The following is a 16,968-nucleotide window of genomic DNA, read 5'->3' on the forward strand; positions in this document are numbered from 1 at the left end:
TATTATTAATTTTACATTTTAGTCTCTATGACAATATACGACAGGAAACAAAAAGAATAAAAAAAATAGTATGTATAAATACAATAATAGAACATTTTTAATTATGAAATCTAAAATGGACAATTAGTTGAATTACATTTTTATTTTTTAAAAAGTGTTTTAACACCACATTTTGATTTGCTGAAGAGCTCTACGGCTCTACCTCAAGCGGTACTAAGTTTATTTGGTATACAAGGGCAAAGCTTTGTTTTTATTTTTATTTTTAGGTTCCAAATCATACATTTACAATTTAACTAATAACTAAAAATATTTATAGTTACTAATACTCGCATAGAAATAGAACACAGATACAAATTAAAAACAAAAGAGAGTAATATGCTAACATGAGATTAAAAAGTAGAGGTGTTTATTAGATAGGATTAATTTGATGAATTCAATAATTTAAATCAAATTAATTAAATTAGTTCAGATTTTATTTTTTTATTTGAGTTCAATTTGAATCAAATTAATTAAATTTGATATTGATTGATTTGAGTATCCAATTTATACATTTAAAATTTGAACAACTTGAATTAAATCAATTAATTTATATATTATTATTATTTAGTTAGTTAATAATTAATATATATGAATCATTTTGATTATATTGTAAACGTTTTTGTTATAATATGTAAATTTTTCTCATTATTTTTTTTCAAATATTTAAAAAAACTGAGAAAAAATATATTGCAACATTTGAGTGTCATTTTTACGTATTGTAATATATTTGAAATCCTTAAATAAATTAAAAGGTTAAAAAAATATAAAATTATTAATTTAGTTATTTTTTTGACAATATATCAATTTAGTTAATATTAAAAAATTTATTTATTTTAAAAAATATTTTTTAATTTAATTTTCTTAAAAAATATTAAATATTTGATAATACAAATTAAATCAATCTAACCAACATCAGATTAATTCACTTCAAATTAAATATAAAAATTTATAAAATTTAAAGTAATTCAAACTAATTAAATTTCACTCCTTACCCAACCGAGCTCACCCGTGAAGAACCATGTTAAAAAGCAGTAATTTTTTGAAATGGTTATGAGAGGGTTTTCAGATGCAAAATTAAAAAAAAAAAAAAAGAATGGGCTTTGGGCTGTTGTAAATTAAGATCTCAAACTTGAAAAGTATGTGTGGTGAAGCTACTGGAAAATCTCGTAATACGACGCCATTGCCATTCGTATATCTTGACGGTGCCATCATCATCACTCTTCTTCCCTTTCCTCGCGCTAAGTATGTTCTCTTCCGTCTTCTCCTTTTTCCATGCGCATTTTATTTACTTACTTTTTTTCTTTTTTCTTTTTTTGTAGTATCCAGTTATTTCCTACAAAAAGTAATGAAAATGAATAATCATATTTTTTCAAGCATTAGCGTACACACGTTATCTGACAGCGCTTTGTCTCTCCAATAAGTAGGTGTTTATGATGTCTGGACTCTAAAGTGATTTTGTGATTGCGACTAATCCATAAGATTCTGAGGTGAATTTTAATTGTATGCATGAAAACATAGGTTAACAGTAATACGTTAAATTAATTCCCAATTTACAAACATCAACAAATTTAGTTCCTAACTTGAACAACTATCAGCTAATTTAGTTCATTAAACGTGGTATCTTTTGATTTGAATCTATTATGTTATAATTGGATCATAATGTGTTAGCTGTTGGATTATGTAAAAAGGAAAATGAGTTTGCATTCAAGATGGGTTTTAAACCAGATACAGTAATTGTGCAAGGTGGTGGCTTGAATGGATTCCAACGACAAGCAGACTGATGAGAAACGAGCTGTCAATTCAGCATCAAGAGTCTCATTCTGCCAAAGGAAGAAGTCTGGGAATGGGAGCTTCGTGTCTAATTTGAGAAATCACTTTCATGAGTTTATACACGCTTCCGCCGATGAACACAGGACATGCTTGAGAAACACAATTCAAAAGGTAAATTTCTACTGCAGATATTTGCTTCTAATAAGGTCTCTGTTTATGATGTCCTCACTGCTCTAAGTGATAAATTATGTCTTGTTCGAAACAGATATTAAATGCGTCAAAGATTTTTGGGAAAAACGGGGACAGCACAGATCAAGGTGACTCTGTACCCTTCCAGTCATCTACAAGGAACTAGAAGGCTTTCTTGAATCATCATCACAAGAGTGTTGAAAGAGTTTATAAGATATCCTGTAGCCTTAGAATGCATGATTTTTCTCGATTATGACAATAGAGAAATGTTGGCACATATAAGCATTATGAGATAATGCTTATCAAGATCTTTCATCTTAAGTGAGCAACACTTCGTCTCAAAGAATTTTTGTCTGATCTTTCTGTCTGTAAGGGCTCCATCTCCTATGAATTCTTCATGGAGCGCACCTAGGACTGCAGATGTATTTCCTAGTTCATGAAATGTATTTCCTAGTACAAAATTTATCAAGTCTTCTTATTTAGAATTGTGTAGTTTCCATTAAGTTTTAACCAATCATTAAAAAGTGTTTTAAAAAAAAAGTGTTTGTGGGTATGTTGCAGCACTTCTCACAGCGATAATATAATAGATGTGATGCATTTATGTTTCACCGCCAAGCAGATTTGTCATTTGAATGATTGACTCCCTTTCATGATTCTGGAATGCCATTGCCTGCAATTGTTTACGATCTAAACCCACCTAATACTTAATAATGTAGTCTAGTGGGCCTTTGTTTTTTGGCTGCACGTGTGATTGTGGAATTTGAATTTATAGGTCTGTACTTAACTTGATATTCCGCTCCTGTTTCAGTCCTCATACAAGTAGTTTGCGATAAATGCTCAATTTGTCAAAATAAGAAGTTGCAGCAATGCTTATTAAACCTTTTTTTTTATCTATCCTTATATATAAAAGAGACGTCATAGTGAAAGGTAAGCATGGAAGAAATTTATTGCAGAAAGAGTTCTGGTGAAAACAAAGTTACAGATGGTCAATGCTAAAATGATTTCTCTAAAAATGGTGTTCCTCTTCACTTTGAAGGTCATTCTTCATCTAGAGCTTTAAATTCCTCAGCCTGTACACAATTTGTAACGAAAAATTACGATTAGCAAACACAGGAAATATATTGGTCTTAATCCAGTTAAGGGTATCAATAATGAAGGGTGAAAAAACAAGTCGCTCGAGAGTATACACTATATAGGCATGAATTTACAAATGGGTACCTCAACTAATGTTATCTTCGGCCTTAAAGATTGCAACAACACAAGAGCTTGAAGATTCGTAATGAATTTCTCAATAAGATATTCATTAAAATTGGTTTTGAAGATGTAAAATGATTGATCATTCATTCATTCATAGACTCAGTGGTTGTGGTTTGTACATTATGTGTTAGTAGACATGGTTGAGTCCAAAAGAGGAGAGAGAAAATCAGTAGATTAGAATGTGAAAGATGATTACATTAAACTATATTATGTGTGGAGTAACTAATTCCAAACTACCTATATCTCTAACAATATGCATGTAAACTGGTGCCATTTGCATTCAATCTATATGCAACTCCTATTGCCTCAGTTTTTGACCTAGTTTAAGAGTTGGGTTAGACATCCAAATTTTACTACCTGTCCTAGACATGTTATAACACCAGGCTCTACTAGGCAGGTAGAGGATTAAAAGCCATTGATCACTGAAGTAATAGTTTATCAGTGAAGTATCGGGGAACCATGATCAAAAGTGTATCATAACATTTATCAGTGAAGTCATAATTAATTGTTGGAAGTAATAGTTTCATTAAGAGAGGAAAATCCTATTTATGAGGTGATGGTATATAGGTGAAAATATCATGTTACCTTTGCTCTGCATTGCTGGTGTTTACTTTGCTGCATCCAGAATTATTTCTCCTATAAGCAGGGAGAGGAACCTTGCCTGACTCAATGCTTTTGATGTCCTCTAGAAGTATCTGATATTGCCTCTTCACTTCAACTTCAGATGTGCCTCCAACAAACATGGCTATGTTGTTCCAACGGTCAGGGGTATCCTTGTCATATATTGCCAAGGCATTTTCAAACAGTTTGTTCTTCTCACTTGTCCATCTTAGAGAAGAAAGTGTGTTGGATGTCATTGCTTCAAAAACCAGAAGATTTCAGATGGGAAGAAAGAGAAAATCCTTTGACTGTAAATGGCAATGGGTAGGAACTGTAGAAGTAGAAGAGTGGTGGGAAACACAAGGGAGTAGGAAGTTGTTGATGTGAATATTATAAGGACACTGGATTCAAGAAATGACACTGCAAAAGTAGTAATTGGTGCGCCATTTAAACTATATATGGTAAGTTTGCAAGTTGTCAAACAAAAGTACAAGTTATTAATACTCAGCTTATATAATATGATGATTGTGCAGCTGGGAGATTAATCAAAGGATTTAAGTTCTGAAGATTAATCACTTGCTTCCTCTTCAAGTACTCTTGTGTTATTCCTGAATGGCTGAAAGTATAAATAAGGATTTCGGTCCCAGAGTCCCATGTTTGTTCTTGTGGTTTAGTGCCATGTGATTTTTCAAGCACTAAACAATAATTTGAAAAGATGAATCTAGTGAACTAATATGAACTCAAATACTAGAAGAATCGGTGTCAGCTAATAAATGTTCACTGGGAAAGAAAATAAAAAAAATAGAACACTTATTATATTATAATATCATAAAACATTTAACAAAAATAATATAAATATGAAGTAGATGTTTCTTAACTAATACTTCTTTGCATACGCCAATAACTCTCCAACATAGCAATTATTTGGAGTTGAATAAACCATTAAATATATCATGATTTAAGTCACTTTCATGAAAAAAAAAGGTGACAAACTTATATTTTCGTAATAATGTGAAAATATTTACTTAATTTGATTATAAATTTTATTCTAACTTTTTAAATTATTTTAATTTTAAAATATTTATAAAAATATTTGATTTTAACTAAATATAATTTTAAATGTTTTTTGAAAATAACATTTTTTTTATTCACTATAATATGATTCTCAAGAATACAATATATCATTTCATAAAACAAACATTCTAAATAGCCATATTTATATGTCACGTACTCTATTTAAAATAACTAAAGTATTTTATCACAATATTATTTTCTACCTAAAATTATTATATTCTCTATCTCTCGATTTTTATCACAACATATTACTTACAATTTACTAAAGGAGTTTAATTTAGTTTGTTAAACTTTGTGTGTAAGTTGTTGTAACTTATTAATATCAAGGTCAATTTCAGCTCATGAAATCATGATTAAAAATATTATTTTACTTTTAAATTGCTTAATCTAGTATAGAGATATACCCCGTGTGTATATATACACCCGAAGTATATAGAATGATTACATAATATATTAATTAAGGTGAAATTCTGAACAATGTATTTTACTTCGATGAAACACACCATAGATATGTAACAAAAAATAAAACGCCATAGGAGCAATATTTTCTAACTCATGGGAATGGATCTTTTAGCCCATGGAGAGTTTATTTTTATTTCTCTTTTTATATTTAAATAAATATTTTGACACTGTCCTATATTTCTTTTTCTTACTATATATATGATCAGTTATGTTATCCTTTGGCAGCAAAGAAAGAAATATTGTATATGGAAATAAAAATAATTAAGAGAAATAAAAAAGCAATATATAAAAATAGGTTAAAAAAATTTTATGTTGTTTGATTTGAAAAAAAATAAAAACAAATATTAAAAATAATATTGAGCCTGTTTATTTTAAGATAAAAAAGAAAAAATAATATTAAAAGTAAAACTATTATTATACATGCACTTTCACAAACATGCATCCAATAAGATGGTACAAAACAAACTAGAAAGCACATCCAATCTATTGTGAGACATTTTAAAAGCAGAACTCATTACTTTTTGATTCTCTCACTAATTTATCTCAACTAAATAATTTCAATTTCCTCTCTATTTTTCCTATCTCACCTTAGTTTTTCACCTATTTCACCACCAAGTGTTAATTAAGAACAGTGTGTTTGAAAACTTTCATGTTTATTAAAAAAAAAAGTTAAAAATTCAAACGTGATTTACTATTTGCAAAGACGCATAAAATTTTAGTTTACTGTAGTTGACGTGATGGGACCGAAAAAGGAGTTGAGTTGTCAAAGGCATTGATTGATAGATAGATAGGGTTTAGGTTTTGGAGCAATTTGGTTATCGATTGAAGAGATACATAGGACACAATAGACATAACACGTGGATGAGAGTAGTGAAAAATGTAGAGACACGTGTATGCATTAAAAATGTGAGTAAGTGTATTAGGTATCTTCATCTACATTTAATTAAGCATCTCGATTCTCACTGTCGCATCAATCCAAATTCCACATGATGCAACCTCTCGCTTGTGCCTGTGCCCAACATTTTATTCAAAAACTATAATAAACCAAAATGTCATGTGTTTCGGAAGAGAAAAGGTAAAACTGCAAGAAAAGAAAAATTTTTAAAAATAAAATAGAATATCGAAAAATATAATATGTTTGGTATAAGGAAAATGAAGAGAGTATTGATAAATTATTTTAAGTCTCATTGATTGAAAAGTCCCCCTAATCAAATCAAGATTATACGAGTATTTGTTTTGATTTAAAATGAATGAAAATTTACAAAATAAAGGTCCCACCGAGATTTGAACTCGGGTTACTGGATTCAGAGTCCAATGTCCTGACCACTAGACCATGGGACCATTTGTTTGAAAGATAACTCTAATAATCATAACTATATTCAGTTTGTTTTCTTATTTAATGATAAAACCTTCTTTATAATAGCTAATATTTTAATCAGTATTTTATAATTGAAATTTTTTATAAATTATTTATTTAACTAAATTTAATGTGATTTTCTATTGGTCAAGTTTTTTTAGTATAAATTTCTATTTAATTAATCTTAAACATCAAAAAGAAATATAAAAAATTCTAAATACTTTATATTTTGAAACCATAGTATTTTAAATATTCTTAATTTTTACATAATATTATTTATAATTAATTATCTATTACTTGTTTTGAATTCTACCTTCAATGCAATAGAAAGTTAAATATGATATTTAAGTCATGAATATTTGTTTAGACTTTTGAGTTTGTCTTTTCTCTAGTTTGTAAATCATAATAATTATTACTTGCATTAAAAGTTAAACTTTAGAAAATAATATATATATATATATATATATATATATATATATATATATATATATATATGCTATATTAGGAATTAGGGAGTAACTAGTGAAGCAACCAAATAGAAAATTTATTGTCCTTGTCACTGTTGATAAAGTGAAGCCGCCATAGAAACTAGATCTTACACATTATTTGTTTCTATATAAATAGAAAGGAGAAAAAAATAGGATAAAAATGTCAAATTTTCGTTATTTGTTTAAGAGAAGAAATAAAAAAGAATAAAAAATAGTAAGTCCTACAAGAAAAAAGTCCATGAAATAGGAGAGGGGGATCTCTCTATTTTCTTAGTTTCTTAAATTAAATGAAATTTTATAAAGTTAAAAATAATAAATAATTGAATATTAAGAAAAATAATAGAGAAAAAAATTTAGTTTTTTGGAATTAAATTTATTATTTTAATTAGCACAAAAATGTGTAACAAATAATATTTATTTATTTTCACTATCTTATTTATCCATGCAAATATAGAGACAATTTTCTATTTCTTTCTCATTTATATTCATCAAAATAAAATATTTTTAATTATTTATTTGTATTTTTCTTTTACTTCTATTTCTTTCTTATTTTTTTCATTTATAATCCAAATAAAATTAAAGGAGTGTAACAATGTTATGAATCTCTTTCAACTAAAATAATAGGTTCAATGTGATATTTAAGTTGTGAAATTCTCTCACCTAAAAGACTATTGTTTTGAGTTAAACTCTCCTTATATGATTATCAATACTACTTATATTTTAATCTCAACTACAATATTTATGACGTAGGAAAAATTACCCCTAAAATGTATTTAAATCTTGTTTTTGAAGGTGAGATAACTTGATTGAAGTATAAAAGTAGCTAGGTTTAATTTTTAAAATTAGTAATGCTACAATTTAAGAAAGATTTTTTTAGTGTCAAGAAGAAAAAGGATAATGTAAAATTTTGATTTCAAATATTTCTAATAAGTGTGACTACATGAGATCCTATGAGTTTTGTTTATATTTATATAAAGTATGAAGATTATTTTTTAGTAAGAGTCTTTTTCTTTATCTAATATGACAAGGTAGAAAGGAATATGTTATATAAAAAAGTGTTGTCTCCTTATATAAGATTTTTTTTTGCTAAAACAATTTGATCGTAAAATTTGTTCAAACTTCTATCAAGTAAAAAAAAACTCTTTTGATTGAACAAAATTTTATCCTTTGACAAGAACTTAAAAGTAATCTTTTAGAAATCCATTTAAAGAGTTTACATGTCTCAAGCAACAACTTAATTTTAACGAGCATTTTTTTTTTGTAAACCATTTTGTAATATCAATTTAACTCTTTTATTTAATCCATTATAAATTATAAACCAATAAAATATTAATTTTCCTTCTAATTCTTTTTTATTACCCTCCTACTACATAAACTCAATTATTATTTTAATAATAACTAATATTGAAATTTAAATTTTCATGCTGATAATACAACACATGAAAAAGGAGGGAGGGAATCTGCTCCCTTTAATGATCAAAATAAATGTCCCATTCCCTAACCCAATATTTACATCACAAAAGAAAAAAGATAAACACATCACGCTCTTCACATATCAAAATCTCACTTTTCACACGAATTGACTGGGGAAAAAAAAAAAAAAAAGAATTTCTGAAGATAAATTACAGTGCCACTTTCATCATAATCCACCAATCAGCAGCTACCGTGGATAAAAACAAGACAACTGGACCATCAAATATCAATTCGTATTGCCTTTCAGCTTTCATAATCGCTTCCTCAATTGAGACCCTTTGCCTACTGCTTTCATATTTTGAGAATCTCTGAAACAGACAAAGTGCACGAGAGTGCTACCATTTGGGTAGACTGCGAAAACACTAGTCCCTATTTTCTTATGGCACAGAGAACACATGCTATCACTGGTTATCTTCACAACTGCTTTCCTCTGACTAAAGAGTTCATCTTTCACCTGTGCGAAACAAATTGAATCATACACTAGTTAGATTCTAACAAAACAGAAGTATCTGAATACGCAAGAGTGTGTGGCTAATTGGCTCTGGCATGTTGCATCCTATAGTACAAGGGCTAGAAGGTACGAAGTAATGATGATATACAAGAAATACATTCAGAACCATGAAATTAACAAGTCTCCAAAACAGCCTCCAATCCAACAAATCCCTCTAAAATATTAATAGATAAGATTTTTATTCCTAGTGAATGCTTACCTGAAGGTTCTCACTCTGTCTCAAGCTCTTTATCACCGAACAATTTCGGTGCATTTCACTAGATTTTCTCAGAAGGGGCCCAAGAAATGAAAGCAGGTCCTGCAGATTATAGATACGTTTCTTACCAGATTGAAGAATATAAAAAATGTTGGACAAAATATAACTTTCTCAAAACAGAACAAAATCCCAAGCGCAAAAATTAGACAAGTAAAAGGTGAATTCTAAGGGTTAAGAATAACCGTTGTATATATTATTAAAATAAATAAATGTCTGCGATTAAATCACTCTTCCATCTATCATGATTCTCCATTTATTTTAATAAAATATCTAGCAATTACTTTTAACCTCACATAAAAGGCTTTTTTTGGCTCCTCACCTTAGAATTCAACCAAGTAAAAGTAAGTGTTTTTTAACTGTCGTGCACCAACAAGCAATGGATACCTGTAATTTTGTCTCTTTTGGTAAAAGTTTAAGGGCCTGAGCTCCATTTATTCTATCCCACCGGCGGCTCAATAAATTAAGGACCTCATCAAGCATGATAGTAGAACTACCCTCACTATATTCATCTGCATCACCATCATCACTCTTGCCACTGTCAGTGCTGCTCAAACTAACTTTTGTGTCCTCTGCACCCTCTATTGAAGCAATTTTCTTTGATCCTCGGCCTCTAGTTTTCATGGATGGTGTAGAAGTAAGTTTTGGAATGGTTTTATTCTGTGGGGATAATAGATTTGTTATTCTCCTTTCAAAACCAGCTGTGGTCCTTCGAGGATTCAAATAGATTTGCAGAAGCACAAGGTATATGCTGCTGGAAGATTTTGCAGAAGGCTGTTGCATAGACTCGTAGACTCGATCACAATAAGACAATGCCAGTTCTGGAGTGTTGAGCTACAAATGAAAGTACACTAATTTATTACTATAATATTCATCAGTTTAAAAACCATGATTTTTAAACATTCATACATGAAACAATGAACGTAAGTGCATTAGTGATTTCACAAAATGACAGCATCTCTGAATCTCCTCTTGCAGTAAATAGATGATATATAATTGATATACCTTATGAACATACAAAGATAATGCCAGTTCATGTTGGTTCATTTTCCCCAACAATATTGCACGCTCTTCATATAAAGCATCTGGTGGAAGACGTTTTAGCAAAGCCTCTGGATTGTATCCTGCTATACTTTCTAAGGCAGATAATAATTTTTTCCTTGTTGGGGAATAGGCTTTCTCATCCCAATTTTGATGAGCACTTAAATCAGCATGCCACTCGAGTACTTCAGAAAGATAGATGTGTACCTACATTGCAAAATAATGTAAATAAATATAGAATTTTCTTGTATTATTAATCATATATAAAACATACAAACAATTAAGCATCTGGATAGCAGCAGCATCAAAAAATGGTTGTCCCAAATATTTTAAGAGCTTTTTTAATGAAATTCCTCACCCCCCCCCCCCCCCCACCCCCCTCCGCAACCAAAAGAAAAAGTATAACTGATTCATCCCTTAAAGCCTCGGAATAAGATGCAAGAGGTCCTCACCATTTCATTTTGCAAATTTCCAGATACAGCATTCTCATTCATTGCAAGCATGAGCTCCAAGTACCTAGCTTGCATATTTGGAGAGTGCTTCTTCAAATATGAGCTCACCATATCTGCTGGAATATTTCCAGACAGAAAGAGATCTATAGTTTGAGATGGACAGCTTTCAAGAACAAGCATCGAGAACTCTAGAACAAGTATGGGGTCTGTCCCACATAGTGGCTGCATCAGAAACACACCAAATTAAAAATTAAGAATCAGAAACAATGATTTGGAGTCCTCCAGCAAACTTAAAATCCATGTGCAATGAAGATTTAATACATTTTTCTAATTAATTTTTGACTAGATACAGCCAACATTTTTCTGTATGCTTGACGCAGAGGAAAATAACTGAATTAAGTCAATTAACTAATATAGGAAAAAACCTGTATAACATTTGCTGTTAGCATATCAGTGCCACAACCAAAAGGTTCATATACTAAATGACCGAGTGTATCTGATGTAGACTACCAAATATTGCAAAATAACAGTACCTTCATATAATCTCCATCAATGCTAGAACGGTAGAACCTAATGTTAATAATGCCCCCAATAAGTACATCAACAACTTCAGTGGAGTGAGTACTTCTATCTCATAGAATCTCATATTTCAGACACTAATGCTTTCTAAATCCTAAGTACCATTTATATCAGTTAGGTTTTGAGGCAGCAAAAAATTTAGCCATCACAACCTTTTGAAAATATAATGGAAAAATTATGAATTCAATTTTTAACCAAATAGAAAATTACCTTGAGATACTCCACAATATCCTCAGGCTTGAATCTTTGGTTAACTTCGGACTGGCCAGATTTTGACTCATCCAGCAATTTGTGAAGGAGTTCAAGAGCTTCCCGGTGCAACGAGTTGTGCTTGTAAAGTTCTAATAAAGCAACATGATGGTTGCCTTTTTGAAGTATTTCCTCACATATTTTCAAATCACAGTAGTTAACACCTCTCAGTAATTCTAAAGCGACTGAAGATTGTCCAGTTAGAAGTAATGCTTGGAGTAGAGCAGTATCCAATATTGAAGCCATCTCCCGAGCTCCAGAACTAACAGATATATTACCACGCCCCTGACACCAACAATTTCAAAATGATAAGGACATCATACATCCCACAGCTTCATCATCTATCCTGCACGTGTGTGTTGTGGGAAACGAGGGGCATATCAAGAGCATCCAAAGAGCTAATTTTGCTCACAAAAATAAATTTACCACACACAAAATAAACCTTTATATAGACATGACATAACACTCACCTAGTTGACTTCCCACTGAAAGATGAGTTGAAAAATTTACCCACAAAAATGTTGTTATCACACATTGGAGATATATTCAATGTGGGGGGGGGGCAAAAAAAAAAAAAAAATATATATATATATATATATATATGTAATAAAAAATAGTTTATTTTACCTTGTTTGTTTTCTTAAGCCTATTGTAAGATGCAAAGTTATCCCCAACTGCATCTAAAACAACTTCTTCAGTTCCTTCTGCAGTGGCTTTCTCAATAAAACTAAATCTCTTCTTCTGTAAATATTTTATGAGAGCCATAAGCATATTATGGTTCATTTTTTTGGATTCAAGTGCTGCATACTCATCATATTCTGACATATGAGATGTTGATGAGGGTTCCATATCATCTGACCCACCTGAAGAACCTCTTGTGAGATATGAAGCATCCCCATAAATGTCCAACTTCTCTGGATCATGAACAATAGTTGTCTTTGGAAGGATAATGGATGAATACAGGGAAAGCACATAGGTTATATCTACTTGAGATGCCAAAAAATGTTCCATAGCCTCTTCATAGCTCCCATTGTCAAAAAGATAATGAGCATATCTGTAACATTATACAAACACATTTAATAGAACTTCTGGAAAAAATACAAAGTAATGATTAATATGTTGAGCTGGTGTAATTTAGAAAAACTACTGATTAAACATAAATGCGTGAAAGGCAAAGGCTTCCACCAAGCAAAGTTAACCTTATCATTATTGTAGGCATCATTATGCAACTCATAGTGGCCCAATAACAATATCAGCATGTATACTGATATTCTGGGCCTAGAACATGTTACTGAAATGAGTTTTATATGCACCTAGTCTAGTATCTCAATTATCAGCGATTCAGCGTAAAGATTTTGATTATAACTACTTAATGACACAACTCTTATAAAATACTACCATGATCATAATAATACAATTCTGTATAATGATCAAAATGGTTATGCATAACATATAGTTTGGGATATTTCTAGTAAAATATAGGAACTCCCGGTATATTGTACAGACCAAAATCTAATTGTATGATGCATAATCCAAGACTTTTGGTTATAATTTTATGCCCTTTACCAAAAATAGCAACAGCTACAAATAATTTTGTTAACATGATATATAAAGCACATACCAACTTAAACTAATAATACCTATAAAAAAAAACTACCAGTAAATTTATTTGAGGAACACTTAAATTAGACATCTTTATTTTTTCTTTACATTAGCTATCAAGATCATATTGATACAAATTACAAGTCATCAATTAGTCCAGACCTCAAATTTGGGTGCTGATTTATTTCAATCATAACTACCCCGAATCCTACAAGTTTCAGGCCATTCAGCAATAAATATGTGAGACTTTGGAATAAATACAAGCTTTAACTGTGCCAGCTAAACAGTGCTCACTGCTCAGAATTAAGATGAACTTAAAAATCAAAGGATTTCAACTTAATAGGTGCAATAATGTCAGTTTGTATTTTCAAAAGGAAGAATATCATAATAGCATATAACCTTATATGAATTGACCCCTCCTTTGCGGCACGGAGACTTGAATCTTCAGGTGGAAGAAGCTTGCACAATGACAAGGCCTCTTCAAAGTTGCCAGAAGCCGTTAATTGGACTATCTGCAATGAAATATCAAAATTCTTAACTTCCAACATAAGTTTAACAATGCGGCACAAAATTAAGTACAAACATTATAGTGTAAAAAGAAGTGATGTGATTCAACTGCCCTGCCATTTGCATTAGAATCCAGAAACAGGCGACCACAGCAAAAAATAAAAAAATAAAAAAAAATAAAAAGACATCAATAATTCAGCAAAATTAGTATTACCTGGGCTCCAAGGGGAACAGGAAAAAGGCCATGAATGGAATTATCCAAAGCAAGTATCACGGAATTATTGCTATGGGAAAGATGGCGAACATTTCGAAGAACAACTGTCTGTATCAGTGGATAAGGAGCTCGAAGAGACCGAATCTGCAAAATAACATAGCACATCAATCAATCCACAACCTCTTGACAACAACAAATATCCAGGAGATTATTTCAATCAGTTACCTCCACAAATCTAGGCAGCAAAGCCATAGCATACGGCTTCTGAATTACAACTTCCAAAGGAGCCTCTGACCAACAAATCCTACCTTCGGGAAGAAGCTTCCCATTTTGGTCCACAAAAACCCCAATGTTTTCCTAAAAAACCGCATCAGCAAAAACAAATGTCAAATTCCCTCCTCTAACCTAAGAAAACTAGCTATACGAAACACCAAAGTTCACTCAAGCATCAAGATACCACAAATTCACAGAAAAGCACAATACCTTTCCAAGGAGAAGCTCTCCAGAAGGAAGAGAAACAACCAGAGGTGGCGCTAGTCTCCCAGAAGTAAAAACCTCAGACAAAGCTCCGGTGGAAGTATTCAGAATCACATACTCTCTTCTAATCCCTAAACATATATTCTCACCACACCAACACATAGACTTCACTGTATCCACCACACCGAACTCTTTCACCTCCACAAATCCCCTGCCATCTGCACCACATGTAACCATTTACAAAATTGATTAATCGACTTTTATTAAAATTGATCCCGACGTAAAGTGATCTATATTTAGATATTCTTATTTGTATACAAGTTAGGATTAAAACTCGCTATAATTTTTTTTTATTCAATACAAAAACTACTTAAAATTACTTCAACTCAGAATCTATTTCCAATACAGAATCAATTTCTCAATGTCAAACTAAATCACGTTTACCGGCTTTTCAACAACGTGATTTCGGATAAATTAATGCGAATACAAACGCGCAGTTAATTTTAATTTCAATAATCGCAAAATCGAGTAACGCAGCGGAAGGAAGCGTTGTTACCGTCGTGTCTGAAAACGCAAACGCGCTTCTGTCTAGCGAAGCAGAGGAATCCTCTGCGGTGGTCCCAGCAGAAGACGTTGGCGCCCTTGGCCTTGGTGATAACCGCTATGGTCTCGAAGGAAGGGAGTTTATGGAAGGCGATGGATTCGGAGAGCGATATGAGGAGCTCTCGCGATTCCACCACCGCCATTGAGACCACCGGCTTCTTGGCGAATCCGAGGAGGTTCCTCTCGAGCGCGTAGGACTTGGAGCCGTCGGAGGATTCCGCTTCGGCGGCGAAAATTCGGAGCGATCCATCGGAGCATCCGGCGAGAAGCTTGGAACCGTAGGATTGGATGGATTCGATCTTCGTAGGGACGTCGCGCACCAGTTCCACACAATCGTACGCGCTGTGCACCATTTTCTCCCTCAATCCCACTTTCTTTCTTTTTTTTGTTTTTACACAATTTTAAGCTTGCTGGAAGACAACATCGCTCTTATGCTTCTACCCCTTTCGCTGGCAATGCACAACGGTTTGGAAAGGAAAGAGAATAATACCTCAAGGAAGGGCCACAGGGAGAAGGAGGCTAAGGGGGCAAGTGATCTTAGAAAGTGAGGGGAAAAAAAAAACTATAAAAGTTTGACAATGAAAATGCGAATGAATTTCAAGTGGTGATGAGATAGTAAATTTAGCCAAGTTTTTTAATTTGATGTGTTTTGTTGAGTTTTAAGTTTGATGTAATTGTAAGGCTTACTGTAACTATATATATTTAATCATCAACTATATATTTATGAAAACTTTACACACCAATAAAAAATTAATTTATATAAATAAAGATTACTGTAACTTTTTCTTTTAAAGTAAATTAGTTAATATTCAAAGCAATTACTAAAACTTATTGTTCTAAGTATATATTAATAAAAATAGTTAAATTTTCCTTTTTTTTTCTTTTCTTATTTGGAGTAGATATCCCTGTACATATTTAGTAGTAAGATTTTCATTGGACATGTATTTTAAACTTAAATAAATTTCTTATAAACAAAAATAAATTAAAGGAAATAATATTTTTTATTATTAAAAGTGAATATTTTATTTTACTGTGTACAAATAGATAAAAATATATAACACTTTTAACATTAATAAAGAAATTTTGAAAATTGATTATTTAAAATAAAACATATAATTTTATTGATATAGTGTGTCAGAATTGAAGATGTAAAAAGAAATTTAAAATAGAATTACTTAAATTACTATAAAATTTAAATTAAATTTATCATAAGAGAAAAACGTTTTAATATGACAATGCACTGATATTCAAAATTAAACTTAAAATCAAGTTATATATAAATAATATTTTTTAGAAGAAAAAAATATTCAAATACAAACATCACACAATTTAGTGAGGAAATAAACAAATGCTTAAAATATTATATTATTGCTGATCAGAACTAAAATATAAAATATTTTAATGCCCACTGAATTATATGGTCCCGGCAGGGCTCGAACCCGCGACCTTCGGCTCATAAGACCAACGCTCTAACCAACTGAGCTACGGGACCTCAACGTTAATGTGTAACACTTGTTTTCATGAAATAGTTTTGCATCTTTGTTTCAAAATGGCTAGGACGGCAACACGGTGAGACTGTACATATTTCAATATCTTTGTTTTTATCTGAGTTGATATTATATTTATTGAGTTAATCTATATATTATTAGTGTGAAATTTTTTTATACTGAAATTAATTATATTTTTTAATTGTGTCATGCTATTATAAATACATTATTTTTAAAATATATAATTAATTGTTAGTATAAAAAAATTTTATACCGATAATTAA

The 16,968-nt window shown here is 31.0% G+C and overlaps 2 protein-coding genes, 1 long non-coding RNA gene and 2 other non-coding genes across 7 annotated transcripts; 1 reads left to right on the forward strand and 4 right to left on the reverse strand.

Moving 5' to 3' along the window:
- Positions 1–1,114: 1,114 nt before the first annotated feature.
- Positions 1,115–2,483, forward strand: LOC145953178 (uncharacterized). 3 transcript variants are annotated; one of them, XR_014430731.1, is made up of 4 exons: positions 1,115–1,281; positions 1,359–1,526; positions 1,728–1,980; positions 2,075–2,483. It is a non-coding gene; the product is annotated as an uncharacterized LOC145953178 (long non-coding RNA). The 3 variants fall into 3 exon arrangements; XR_014430729.1 differs by lacking the exon at positions 1,359–1,526 and having other exon boundaries at positions 1,121–1,281; positions 1,771–1,980; XR_014430730.1 differs by lacking the exon at positions 1,359–1,526 and having other exon boundaries at positions 1,129–1,281.
- Positions 2,484–2,919: 436 nt separating this feature from the next.
- Positions 2,920–4,881, reverse strand: LOC109799825 (protein RADIALIS-like 4). The gene is made up of 2 exons (XM_020360460.3): positions 3,841–4,881; positions 2,920–3,068 (listed from the first exon to the last, which is right to left on the reverse strand). The coding sequence occupies exons 1-2, from the start codon at positions 4,110–4,112 to the stop codon at positions 3,047–3,049; spliced, it is 294 nt and encodes a 97-aa protein (XP_020216049.1). The 5' UTR covers positions 4,113–4,881; the 3' UTR covers positions 2,920–3,046.
- Positions 4,882–6,660: 1,779 nt separating this feature from the next.
- TRNAQ-CUG (transfer RNA glutamine (anticodon CUG)) lies at positions 6,661–6,732 on the reverse strand. Its single transcript has one exon. It is a non-coding gene; the product is annotated as a tRNA-Gln (tRNA).
- Positions 6,733–8,676: 1,944 nt separating this feature from the next.
- On the reverse strand, positions 8,677–15,778 carry EMB2754 (Vacuolar sorting protein 39). Its single transcript, XM_020361390.3, has 12 exons — positions 15,151–15,778; positions 14,601–14,812; positions 14,343–14,474; positions 14,118–14,261; positions 13,796–13,908; positions 12,422–12,848; positions 11,756–12,079; positions 10,967–11,188; positions 10,479–10,721; positions 9,861–10,307; positions 9,420–9,518; positions 8,677–9,163 (listed from the first exon to the last, which is right to left on the reverse strand). Exons 1-12 carry the CDS (start codon positions 15,548–15,550, stop codon positions 8,960–8,962), a joined length of 2,967 nt encoding a protein of 988 aa, XP_020216979.1. The 5' UTR covers positions 15,551–15,778; the 3' UTR covers positions 8,677–8,959.
- An 837-nt stretch (positions 15,779–16,615) lies between these two features.
- On the reverse strand, positions 16,616–16,689 carry TRNAI-UAU (transfer RNA isoleucine (anticodon UAU)). Its single transcript has one exon. It is a non-coding gene; the product is annotated as a tRNA-Ile (tRNA).
- Between the last annotated feature and the right edge of the window lie 279 nt (positions 16,690–16,968).

The sequence above is a fragment of the Cajanus cajan genome, chromosome 11 (assembly GCF_000230855.2).
Source record: "Cajanus cajan strain Asha chromosome 11, NIPB_CcT2T_4, whole genome shotgun sequence".
NCBI classification, from domain to species: domain Eukaryota; kingdom Viridiplantae; phylum Streptophyta; class Magnoliopsida; order Fabales; family Fabaceae; genus Cajanus; species Cajanus cajan.

What these genes read in the sequence shown, in the direction of transcription:
- EMB2754 (XM_020361390.3), bottom strand. Translation starts at nt 15,550, where the DNA reads ATGGTGCACAGCGCGTACGATTGTGTGGAACTGGTGCGCGACGTCCCT. An exon ending in TGCTGCCTAGATTTGTGGAG is followed by an intron (nt 14,262 to 14,342) that starts GTAACTGATTGA and finishes GTTATTTTGCAG; the next exon opens with ATTCGGTCTCTTCGAGCTCC. An exon ending in CTGTTCCCCTTGGAGCCCAG is followed by an intron (nt 13,909 to 14,117) that starts GTAATACTAATT and finishes ATTTCATTGCAG; the next exon opens with ATAGTCCAATTAACGGCTTC.
- LOC109799825 (XM_020360460.3), bottom strand. Translation starts at nt 4,112, where the DNA reads ATGACATCCAACACACTTTCTTCTCTAAGATGGACAAGTGAGAAGAAC. An exon ending in ACCAGCAATGCAGAGCAAAG is followed by an intron (nt 3,069 to 3,840) that starts GTAACATGATAT and finishes AATTGTGTACAG; the next exon opens with GCTGAGGAATTTAAAGCTCT.